At 49.4% G+C, this 12,182-nt stretch overlaps 1 protein-coding gene across 7 annotated transcripts in view; it reads left to right on the top strand.

Moving 5' to 3' along the window:
• The window catches only part of agap1 (ArfGAP with GTPase domain, ankyrin repeat and PH domain 1), a 959,457-nt gene that overhangs the window by 511,330 nt on the left and 435,945 nt on the right, over positions 1–12,182 (top strand). For all 7 annotated transcript variants that reach the window (XM_038787582.1, XM_038787583.1, XM_038787584.1 and 4 more), the window contains one exon: positions 487–621. In XM_038787582.1, the coding sequence (XP_038643510.1) occupies positions 487–621 (135 nt within the window). The remainder of the gene's footprint in view (positions 1–486; positions 622–12,182) is intronic.

Below are 12,182 nucleotides of genomic sequence, written 5' to 3' on the forward strand. Positions count from 1 at the left end.
GTTTACAGAGCCCAGGTTCTCCTGCATGCTTTTACAATAGCTTTATCAACTTGTCCTGCCACCTTCAAAAACAATCTCTGGCTTCCCTGATCATGTGCCCCCAGTAAAATTGTACTATTTAGTTTATATTGCCTCACCTCATTCTTCCTCCAGAGGTTCATCACTTCTCTTAATTACATTTGTCTGCCTTGTGTCTGCCCATTTCACCAGCATGTGTGTTCCTGATTCTGCTTTCAGTTGCTCAAGGTCAGTCGTAGCTGCGCTGCTGCCACAGTGCCCTGAAACCAGCATAGGTTTTCCTTTGTGACCCCTAACCATTACCAGTGGGAGCTGTGCCAGTGAAATATTTGCCATGGGAGATGGGTGTGCATTGCAGACCCTTAACTCTATAACCGAGAGAGGGAGAACCGTGGTTGGTTTTCCATAGTGAATGTCACTAAGTGTTCAGCGAGTGTTAAGATGCTGTATGTGCTTTCTCCCTTGCAGATGCCATCAGTGCAGCAAATCCACGAGTGATCGATGACTCCAGAGCAAGGAAACTCTCCAACGATCTGAAGCGATGCACTTACTACGAAACGTGCGCTACCTACGGGCTAAATGTGGAGCGGGTGTTTCAGGACGGTGAGGCATTTGTGCTTCTTCTGAATTCTACTTTCTCACTGAAGCTGACGGGGGGCGTTTGTCTATCTTTTCTTGCTCACACAGAGCAGTTGAAGAGCCGCCATATCTCCAGTGCTAGGGCAGGGCTTCCCAAACTGTGGGTGGTGGGTTTCGAGCTCTGAGGGAATAATGGCTGCCGTGGAGCTTGGACTGATTTCTGAAAGCTTGCTTGCTCTCTGAAGCCTGATTGGCTGCTGCAAAAAGAGTTTGCGAATATGTAGCTGTTTGCTATATTTTCTTTGGAGAAACCTGCCTTTTCGTCAAGTCCTTCCAGAGTCTTTGGCGTTAAAATGGCGTCACACCAGGAAAAGGTTTGGAAAGCATTGGGCTGGTCTGTTTGAATGCACAGCTGTCAGTATGTACCTGCTCCCTTTTGTGTTCATATAATGTACCGAGTTTTGCAGTATTAATATACAGTGGAGTTCAGATGGCCCTCTCCAATCCTGCAATAACACCTGTATGTCACTGTTAAGAACAATGTTTAATTATGATGCACAGCTGTCCTGTGCAATATTCATTCACCTGGTTTTCCTGCAGTTTTGTTCACAGTCATTTTTATAAATGTTTTTTCTTTTAACTTTTTTGGATGCTTTCTGTTTTTGTCCCTCCCTCCTTCCCCCTTTGTAGCTTGCATACATTTTTATTATCATCATTGCTAACATCGTTCATCATTCTGTTACTGCTCCCCTCCCTGATTGGGGATGGAGTACTAGATTGGATTGAGGATTGGCTGACTGACACAAAGCAGAGTGTGGGAATAAATGGGGCCTTCTCTGGCTGGCGAACTGTAACTAGTGGGATGCTGCAGGTTTCAGCCCTCAAACCTCCACTGTTCACAATCTATATAAATGATCTGCAAGCAGGGACAGAGAGTAACATCGCAACATTTGTGGATGATACTAAAATAGGTGGGAAAGCAAGCAGGCAGTGAAGAGGAGATAAAGATTTTACAGATGGATATGGACAGGCTACGAGATCGGCCAAAATTTGGCAGATGATCCGCATGACGTTGAAGCGGTTTCATGTTTTACGAACTTATGCAAATTTGTAAGCTGTTTCCCATTCTCCATTTGACCAAATCATTACTTGCACTAAAACTACATGTGGATGCACAGTTTTCAGTGGTTAAATGTGGATTTATTTTGGATCATGAAGGATGGCCTTAATATGTGTGTCTATATATTACAGTTCACACTGTTGTATATGTAAAGCAAAACATTCTGTGCCTTTTGCAGGAAGTGTAGTCCATATCTCGCTAGTTTTATTATTAAAAATTGGAACCAAAACCCACATAAGATATATTTTAGTAATGCTTAGAGAGAGCACACTATCTGTACTTTTGTATATATGGACCATATAGAAGTGGTTACTGTTTGTTAAAATATGCACTAAGAGGGCAGCACGGTGGCCTAGTGGTTAGCACAATCGCCTCACGGCGCTGAGGTCCCAGGTTCGATCCCGGCTCTGGGTCACTGTCCGTGTGGAGTTTGCACATTCTCCCCGTGTCTGCGTGGGTTTCGCCCCCACAACCCAAAAATGTGCAGAGTAGGTGGATTGGCCACGCTAAATTGCCCCTTAATTAGAAAAAATAATTGGCTAATCTAAATTTATAAAAAAAAAAAAAAAAATATGCACTAAGGTGTAGTGTCTCGTCACTAAATGGTTTGAAGAGTTGGGATTTTTGTTTCTCAGAATTTTTTTAATACTTTATATTTGAAGTTGAAATACATTTTCTTGAACTAATTTTTAAAAAAATATATTAAAATGCAGTATTGAAAAACTGATTGGTCAGACATCGTATTGCAATAAACTGTCAGTGAGAATATTTCAAAATGACAAGCCAATTAAGTTTTTTTGGTATCTGCAAGAAGTAACATAGAGTCTATGAAAGTTGTACCAATAACTTTAGCAATCTGCACACCACTCAACCTCCAAACTTCTTTCTAATTACTGAACCATGTCTAGATATTTTGGTTGGCCAACAATGCTTTGAATATGTAAGACTATAAATTGCTGTTTGAACAACTTATTAAAAATGTAATGCTGACACTGAAAAAAAATGGAGTTTAATGTGTGAGGTTAACCATTTTGGCTGAACAAATAGAAAGGCATATTATTATCTAAATGGAAAACAGATTCAAAATGTGTCTGGGCAGAGGGATCTGGGTGCCTTTGTTGATGAATCACAGAAAGTCAAAATACAGGTACAAAATGTAATAAGCAAGGCAAATGGAATATTAGCGTTTTGTTGCAAAAGGACTGGAGTATAAAAGTAGAGAAGTGTTGTTGCAATTGTATAGGGTGTTGGTGAGACCACATCTGCAGTATTGTCCGGTTTTGGTCTCCTTATTTGAGGAAGGATGTGGTGGCATCTCTCCACAGGTGCTGCCAGACCCAGTTGGTATTCTCAGCATTTAGTTTTACTTTGCGATTTCCAGCACCCACGGTATTCTGCTTTGTTTTGTTAATGGTGTTGGTTGAGGCTGTACCAACCCAAGGCGTCAAGAAGAACTCCTCCTCTCCTCTTTACTTGGTGCAGTGGAATCAATTCTATGCCTACCTGAGAGGGTAGATGGGCCCTATTTTATCGCCTCAGCCAAAAGACTCCAGCAGTGCAGCACTCCCACAGCACTGGTGCTGCAGTGGCTTAAATCAAGGAACGGTTCCAGCGCAGGAGGCCATTTGTCTCATCGTGTTTGTGCCGGGTCTTTACTAGAACAGCTCAGCAAGCCCAGCCAGCTCAGATCAGCCAGCCTGGCTCAGCTCAGCCCAGCTCAGCTCAGCAAGCCCGACTCAGTCCAGCTCAGCAAGCCTGGCTCAGCCCAGCCCAGCTCAGCTCAGCCAGATCAGCCAGCCTGGCTCAGCTCAGCAAGCCCGGCTCAGTCCAGCTCAGCAAGCCTGGCTCAGCCCAGCCCAGCTCAGCTCAGCAAGCCCAGCCAGCTCAGATCAGCCAGCCTGGCTCAGCTCAGCAAGCCCGGCTCAGTCCAGCTCAGCAAGCCTGGCTCAGCCCAGCCCAGCTCAGCAAGCCCGGCTCAGCCTAGCTCTGCCCAGCCTGGCTCAGCCCAGCTCAGCAAGCCCGGCTCAGCCTAGCTCAGCCCAGCCCAGCTCAGCAAGCCCGGCTCAGCCTAGCTCAGCCCAGCCCAGCTCAGCCTAGCTCAGCCCAGCCCGGCTCAGCCTAGCTCAGCCCAGCCCAGCTCAGCAAGCCCAGCTCAGCAAGCCCGGCTCAGCAAAGCTCAGCCCAGCCCAGCTCAGCAAGCCCGGCTCAGCAAAGCTCAGCCCAGCTCAGCAAAGCCCGGCTCAGCAAAGCCTAGCTCAGCACAGCTCATCCTGGCTCAACAAGTCCGGCTCAGCACAGCTCAGCCCGGTTCAGCTCAGCATGGCTCAGCCCAGCTCAGCAAGCCCGGCTCTGCAAGGCCGGCTCAGACCTGCTCAGCAAGCCCGGCTCAGACCTGCTCAGCAAGCCCGGCTCTGCCCAGCTCAACAAGCCCGGCTCTGCAAGCCCAGCTCAGACCTGCTCAGCAAGCCCGGCTCTGCCCAGCTCAACAAGCCCGGCTCTGCAAGCCCAGCTCAGCAAGCCCGGCTCAGCAAGCCCGACTCTCTTTCCCTCCCCCCCCCTCGCAGCCGTTTCCCATTAGCCCTGGTTTGGAAAACCTCTCATCAAATCTTCTCGAGCCTTCTCTTTTGTAAGGGGACCAGCCTCAATGTTGTCTCTACACCATCCACGTAGCACAAGCCCCTCATTCCTGGCACAATTCTCAAAACCTTTTAAGCCTTCATGTTCTTCCTAAAATGCCCCGCCCAGAATTGGACACAATCCCCAGCTAAGGCTGAATCAATGTTTTATAAAGGCTTATCACACATTATTTACTTCTGTTTGTAAAAGCCAGGATCCCTGTTTAACCAATTTATCTTTTTTTTGAATAATAAATTTAGAGTACCCAATTCTCTTTTCCAATTAAGGTGCAATTTAGCGTGGCCAATCCATTTTGCGTATCTTTGGGTTGTGGGGGTGAGACCCACCCAGACATGGGGAGAAGGTGTAAACTCCACACGGACAGTGACCCGGTGCCAGGATTGAACCAGTGTCCTTGACGCCATGAGGCAGCAGTGCTAACCACTGTGCCACCATGCTGCCCGACTTAACTAATTTTTCACTCTGCCCTTGCCACGTTCAACGATTTATCCACATATACCACCCTCACCCCAACCAGGCGCCCCTCTGTTCCTGCATTTTATTACCAGCGTCCTTATTCTTCCTTTGAAAATGTACCACTTCACAATTCCCTACATTGTATCAGTTTGGATTACATACTGAAGTGTCGGAGTGGGGCTTGAACATGTCATTTTGGTTCAGGAACTGGAAGCTCACTGTTCTGTCAGTGCTAATTTGTGTGTGTGCCCCACAATAATAGTTTTCATATCGAACTTTTAATACATCTCTCTGGCATTCTGCAGGGAGGTCTGCTCCTGTGAAGCGTCAGATAAAGGCTTTGTGGTTTGAGAATGGGGACCGCTTACTAATATTCTTCTGATAATACAGACAGCGACCTAGTAAATATGTGGAGGGTGTGTAACGTCAGCTCAGTAGCAGCAACAGGTGCCTACAGTGTTTACTTGGACAGCATTGAAATCATATAGAACATAGAACAGTACAGCACAGAACAGGCCCTTCGGCCCTCAATGTTGTGCCGAGCCATGATCACCCTACTCAACCCACGTATCCACCCTATACCCGTAACCCAACAACCCCCCCCCTTAACCTTACTTTTATTAGGACACTACGGGCAATTTAGCATGGCCAATCCACCTAACCCGCACATCTTTGGACTGTGGGAGGAAACCGGAGCACCCGGAGGAAACCCACGCACACAGGGGGAGGACGTGCAGACTCCACACAGACAGTGACCTATCATGTTCTGGTTTCTGTGGGATTACCACAGCACTGCAATTAGTGACACATCTTTGGAGTTTAGTCTTGTGTCATGTATTCACCACTGACTACCACATCAGCCTGGAGATGGATTTACTTGGGTCTGCATGATACAGGATAATAAAAGCCTGTGTCGACCTGAAATGCTTCCATGCATTGTTGGTGGAGCAGCAATGGACTGAGATCTTGGGAGTGAATAGTTTTATCAGTGCTTGTCCAGGGGGAGATGCATAGTCGTTGGAAACAGAACAGGAACTGACCAAAGGCACAGGAATCTGCAAATACAGATGAAATATTTCAAGCAACCTTCCGAATCCCAGTCGTTATTGACACCTGAAGCGGGCTTCAGGCCCAGCCACTCTAATCTCCTTTCTCTATCCCTGCCCCAGCTTCTCTCACTCGCACTATCCTTACCATAGCTCGCGCTCTCCCCACTCAGTCTCTCCCATTCCACCTGCTCGCTCTCCCCTTCCCCCTCACGTTCCCCTTCCCCCTCACGCTCCCCTTCCCCCTCATGCTCCCCTTCCCCCTCACGCTCCCCTTCCCCCTCACGCTCCCCTTCCCCCTCACGCTCCCCTTCCCCCTCACGCCCCCTTCCCCCTCACGCGCCCTTCCCCCTCACGCCCCCTTCCCCCTCACGCTCCCCTTCCCCCTCACGCTCCCCTTCCCCCTCACGCTCCCCTTCCCCCTCACTCTCCCCTTCCCCCTCACGCCCCCCTTCCCCCTCACGCCCCCCCTTCCCCCTCACGCCCCCCTTCCCCCTCACGCTCCCCTTCCCCCTCACGCTCCCCTTCCCCCTCACGCTCCCCTTCCCCCTCACGCTCCCCTTCCCCTTCACGCTCCCCTTCCCCCTCACGCTCCCCTTCCCCCTCACGCTCCCCTTCCCCCTCACGCTCCCCTTCCCCCTCACGCTCCCCTTCCCCCTCACGCGCCCCTTCCCCCTCACGCGCCCCTTCCCCCTCACGCGCCCCTTCCCCCTCACGCGCCCCTTCCCCCTCACGCGCCCCTTCCCCCTCACCCGCATTCCCCGTCACCCTCTTCACCTCATGCCCCCATTCCCCCTCACGCCCCCCCTTTCCCCCGCGTGCCCTCTTCCCCCTCGCAGCGCCCCTTCCCCCTCAACCCCCTTCCCCCTCAATCCCCTTCTCCCTCAACCCCCTTCCCCCTCAACCCCTTCCTCCTCAACCACTTCCTCCTCATACCCCCTTCCCCCTTGCGCCCCTTCCCCATCACGCCCTATTCCCCCTCGCGCCCCGTTCCCCCTTGCGCTCACCAACCACCCCACCCCACTCGCTATCCACAAAACTTTTTCTCCCTCCCCATCCCTCCCCCAACCAGTGCCTTTTCTCTCTGACCCCACACCCTGAGCTTTCTCTCTCTCCTCCGAACTCTCTCTCTCTTCCCCTCCGATCTTTCTCTCTCTTCTCCCTCTGAACTTTCTCTCCCTTCGAACGTTCTTTCTCTTTCTCTCCCTCCAAATTTTCTCCCTCTCTCCCTCCAAACTTTCGCACACTGTCTCTCCAAACGTTCTCTCTCTCCCTCGGAACTTTCTCTCTCGCTCTCCCTCTGACTCTTTTCTCTCTCTCCCTCTGAAATTTCTCCCAACCTCCTGAGCTTTCCCTCTCTCTCCCTCTCAAACATTCTCTCCAAACCCCCCCCCCCCTCTCCAATTTTCTCTCGCTCCCTCCGAACTTTCTCTCTTTCCCTCCGAACTTTCTCTCTCTCTGTCCGAACTTTCTCTCTCTCTCCCTCTGAACTTTCTCTTTCCCTCCGAACTTTCTCTCTTTCCCTTCAAACTTTTTCTCTCTCTCCCTCTGAACTTTATATCTACCTCTCGAGCATTTCCTCTCTCTCCCCCCAAACATTCTCTCCGCTCCCCCCTCCCAGAGCTTTCTCTATCAACCCACCCAGAAGGTGGCTCACCGACACCCACATTCTTAAGGGTGTGTGTCTGTGTTTCAATATGTGTTGTTTTTTTTTAAATTTGGAGTACCCAATTATTTTTCTCCAATTAAGGGGCAATTTAGCCTGGCCAATTCACCCTGGCCAATTCACCTACCCTGCATATCTTTAGGTTATGGGGGTGAAACACACGCAGACATGGAGAGAATCTGCAAACTCCGCATGGACAGTGACCCAGGGTCTGGATTTGAACCCGGGTCCTCAGTGCTGCAGTCCCAGTGCTAACCACTGCGCCACATGCCGCCTCTTGAATATGTGTTTTGCATGTCTGTGTGTGCGCATGTGCTGTGTGTGTTGGGTACATGTTTGTGTGCAAGTATTTTTGTGGTTAGCCACCGTCTTGAATCATTCCAAATTCCTCTCCAAGCCACTCACCATCCTGACTTGGAAACGTAGCTCTGTCCTTTCACTGTCGCCGGGTCAAAATCCTGGAACTCCCTCCCTAACAGCACTGGATATATTTACCTACATCACTAGGACTACAGTGGTTTAAGAAGGCAGAAGCATATGCGTGTTGAATATTTTTGAATGTGGACGAGTATTTCCAGCACAGAAACAGGCCATTTGGCTCCACAGCTCTGTGCCTTTGTTTATGGCCCACACAAACCTTCTTGCCCCCTATCAGCATGTCGTTCCGTGTGTTTTTCCCTTGTGTCCATCTGACTTCCCCTTAAATACATCTGCACTATGTGGAATGTACTACCTCAACTCCCCCTTGTGGTAGTACATTCCACATTTCACCACCCACTGGGTAAACCTCCCGAATTCTTTATTGGATTAATCAGTGACTATCTTGTACTGTATTAATGCTCCCCTAGTTTCGGAATCCTCCAGAGCTGGAACATTTTGGAGTGATAATTGTTTTCTCTCAGTTCTCACTACAATTCCAATATATACCTACTTAAGATGGATGTTTAGAATACGTCTGTGTGTGTGTGTGTGTGTGTTTTTTTTTTTGTGCATGTTTTGTGTGCGCATGGGTGGGATGTTTTATGTGTGTGTGTGTATGAGTATCTGTGTGTGTGAATGAGTGTGCCTGTGTGTATGTATCTGCCTGTCTGTGTCTCTGCCTGTCTGTGTCTCTGCCTGTCTGTGTCTCTGCCTGTCTGTGTCTCTGCCTGTCTGTCTCTCTGTCTGCATCCGTGTCTGTCTACTTGCATGTTTGTGCGCGTGCGTGCCTTTTAAAAAATATATCTTATTCCAAACTTATTCAACATAATAAGTTGATGAAACACCCCTATATGTCCCCAATCTTGCCATCCCCACCTCATCCAGGAGCAACATTTTCTCCAAAAATGTATACTCCGGCACCTATGGGAACGAAGGCAACTCCTTGCGTACAAAGTCCTGCACCTGCCAATATCTAAACTCACTCCCCCTTGGTAGTTCAAACCTCTCCCGCAGCTCTTCTAGCCCAGCAAACTTTCCCTCTGCAAACATGCCCCTGACCCACATTCACCCTTCTTCCCCCCCCCCCATCTCCTATACATTGCATCCATTCCCCCCGGCGTAAACTTATGATTCCAGTGCAGTCATCACTGACATGTGCCCCAGTTTAAAGTGGCTCCTGGCTGGTTCCAAATGTTTATAGACTACTCCACCACCAAACTTCTTGTACACTTCCTTGGGTGACAGCGGGGCTAGAGCCCTCAGGCACTCCTCTAACCTAACCCAATCTGCACCACACACACCCCCTTCCCCCCACCATCATCTCACCTTCTCCACATTCGCTGCCCAACAGTAATGCAACATATTCGGGAGCGCCAGCTGCCCTTCCCATCTCTGCCTTTGCAACAGAGCCCTCTTCACCCTCGGCACCTTCCCTGCCCATACAAATTCCGAGATTAACACATCTACCCTCCGTGAAAAAGCCTTGGGGAGGAAAATCAGGATGGATGAAACACAAAAGGGAATCTTGGCAGTATGTTCATCTTCACCACCTGCACTCTCATTAATGTCAGGTGCAGCATATCCCACCTTTTAAGGTCCCTCTTGACCTGCTCCACCAAACCCGTCAAGTTTCACCTGTGCATCGGGGCCCCTCATACATTACCTGGATTCCCAGGTACCATAATCGCTCCCTTGCCACCTTAAATGGCAGAGCCCCCAGGTTGACCCCCGCCCCACAGCATTCACCGGAAACACCTCGCTTTTCCCAAAATTCAATTTGTAACCAAGCCCCCAAACCTTTCCAGTAAGCCCATGATTCTGCCCATGCTTTCTAATGTGTCCGTCACAAACAACAACAGGTCATCCATGTACACTGACACCCGATGCTCCCTGCCCCCCCTCAATCCCCCGCACCCAGCCGAGGCCCGAAGTGCCATCGTCAAGGGCTCAAATCGCCAATGTGAACAACAGCGAGAACAGTGGACATCCCTGCCTCATTCCTCTGTGCAACCCAAAATACCCCGAGTTTGTCTCATTCATTCGGACACTTGTGGGGTACACGAATAGCAACAGAAATCACAACATAAACTTCGACCCGAATCCAAAGCTTCCCAGGATTTCAAACAAATACATCCACTCTATCCGGTCAAAGGCCTTCTCTGCGTCCATTGACGCAATCATCTCTGGCCCCTCCTCGACAGGGGTCATAATTATATTCAGCAACATCCTAATGCTGCCTCTCCTTCACAAACCCCATTTGATTGTCCGAACCCACCTCTGCTGCACACCCCTCCAACCTTCTGGCCAATACTTTTGCCAGGACTTTCTCTCCGCATTCAGCAGTGAAATGTGCCTATAGGACCCGCACTCCAAATGGACTCTTCCCCTGTTATGGGATCAGTGAAATTGCGGCTGCGCCAGTGTAGCCGGCAACTCCTCCTTCTCCACCGCTTCACTAAACATGTCCAAAAAAGTGGGGGGCCAACTCCGTCACAAACTGCTTGTAAAATTCCGCTGGAAAGTCATCCAGCAGCACCTTGCCCGACTGAATCATGCCAATGCACTCCATCACCTCCTTTAGCCCTAACAGCTCCTATAGCGTCTGCATCTTCCCCTCCTCCAACTCCGGGAAGTCCAGCCCATCTCAACAATCATCATTTATCCTCTCCAGAGGCAACACCGTGTTTCCCCCCTCCGCCTTCACCTGAAGAATTTCTCTTGACACTGCCGGCCGTCGTAGCTGGTGGGCCAACATGTGGCTCACCTTCTCCCCTTACTCATATTACATCGCCCATGCCCGCCACAGCTGACCCACCGCCCTTCCCATTGTCAACTGGTCAAACTGTCCCTGCAACTTCTTTCTTTCCATCAACAACTCCTTCGTGGGGGCCATAGACTACCTCCTATCCACCTCCACTATCTCATCCAACAGTCGTCGATGTTCCTCCCTCCCAATCCTATCCTTGTGAGCTGTAAAAAAAATAATCTCCTCCCCGGACCACTGCTAAGCCTCCCAAAATGTGGCTGCCAATACCGCCCCATTCTGATTAAGCTCAATATAATTCTTAATCACCATTGCGCCTGACCTGAACAAAGTCTCACATCTAGATAGTGCGTGGTGTGGTCAGAAATCACTATTCCCGCTCATTCAGCACCTTCCACCTCCATCAGCACTGAGAAGAAGGAGTATTCCCTCTCACCCGGGAACCCAAACCTCCACGGATCTATCATCCCCATCCTCTCAATAAACCCTCACAGCTCTGGCGCCATTTTTATCTCCCTATCGACTTAGGGCTAGACCTATCCATTCTCTGCTCCGATACACAATTAAAATCCCCCCACGCCCCTCCCATAATCAGCATAATCTAAGTCCAGAATCGCCCCTAACAGACTTTTCATGAATCCAGCAAGATCCCAATTAGGCATTCACCAACAAAAACCGGAGTCCCCACTACCACCCAATTCACTATTAGTTTGTGCGCGCCTGTCTGTCTGTCTGTGTGTGCGCGCATGTCTATGGGCATGCGTGTCTGTCTGTGGGCATGCATGTCTGTCTGTGGGCATGCGTGTCTGTCTGTGGACACGCATGTCTGTCTGTGGGCACGCGTGTCTGTCTGTGGGCAAGCTTGTCTGTGGATGCGCAATTCTGTGTGGGCTCCCGTGTCTGCACGAGTGTGTCTGTGCGCGCACATATCTGTCTGTACTTGTGTTTTTGTGTACGCTTGTCTGTTGTGTTTTTATACTTGTAATCACTTTAACTGAACAGCAGAGGACATAACAGAAGAGCACTTCAGTTCAGGTTGGTTGTTGCTGGATTTGGTCAAGAGCTGTCACATTACACACTGTCTCACCTCAGTTACAAAACACAGCTCGGCAGGTGGACATGACTGTCTGCTGATGTGTAGCTGAAACACTTGCAGAAATCGGCTGACCTGCAACATATATGAATATGAATAAACTTGCAAAATGGATAATGTAAATGACAATTAATTTGAAAAGTAAGTGTGAGCCAGCACATTTTGCTAGATAGAATAAGAAGCCAACATATTCCCTGGTTTTAAAAGAAAGTCTAATTAGGGAGAGGAACAAAGCTATCGGTTGATGCCGATAATTATCATTTCCAACATTACAACAGTACCTACCAATCAGAAGTACTTAATTGGGTGTAAAGTGCTTTGTTATTTTTTTCGTGAATCTTCACAAACACACTTTGTTCCCTTCGGGGAATAATGTGGAAGTG

The sequence above is a fragment of the Scyliorhinus canicula genome, chromosome 2 (assembly GCF_902713615.1).
Source record: "Scyliorhinus canicula chromosome 2, sScyCan1.1, whole genome shotgun sequence".
Classification (NCBI taxonomy): domain Eukaryota; kingdom Metazoa; phylum Chordata; class Chondrichthyes; order Carcharhiniformes; family Scyliorhinidae; genus Scyliorhinus; species Scyliorhinus canicula.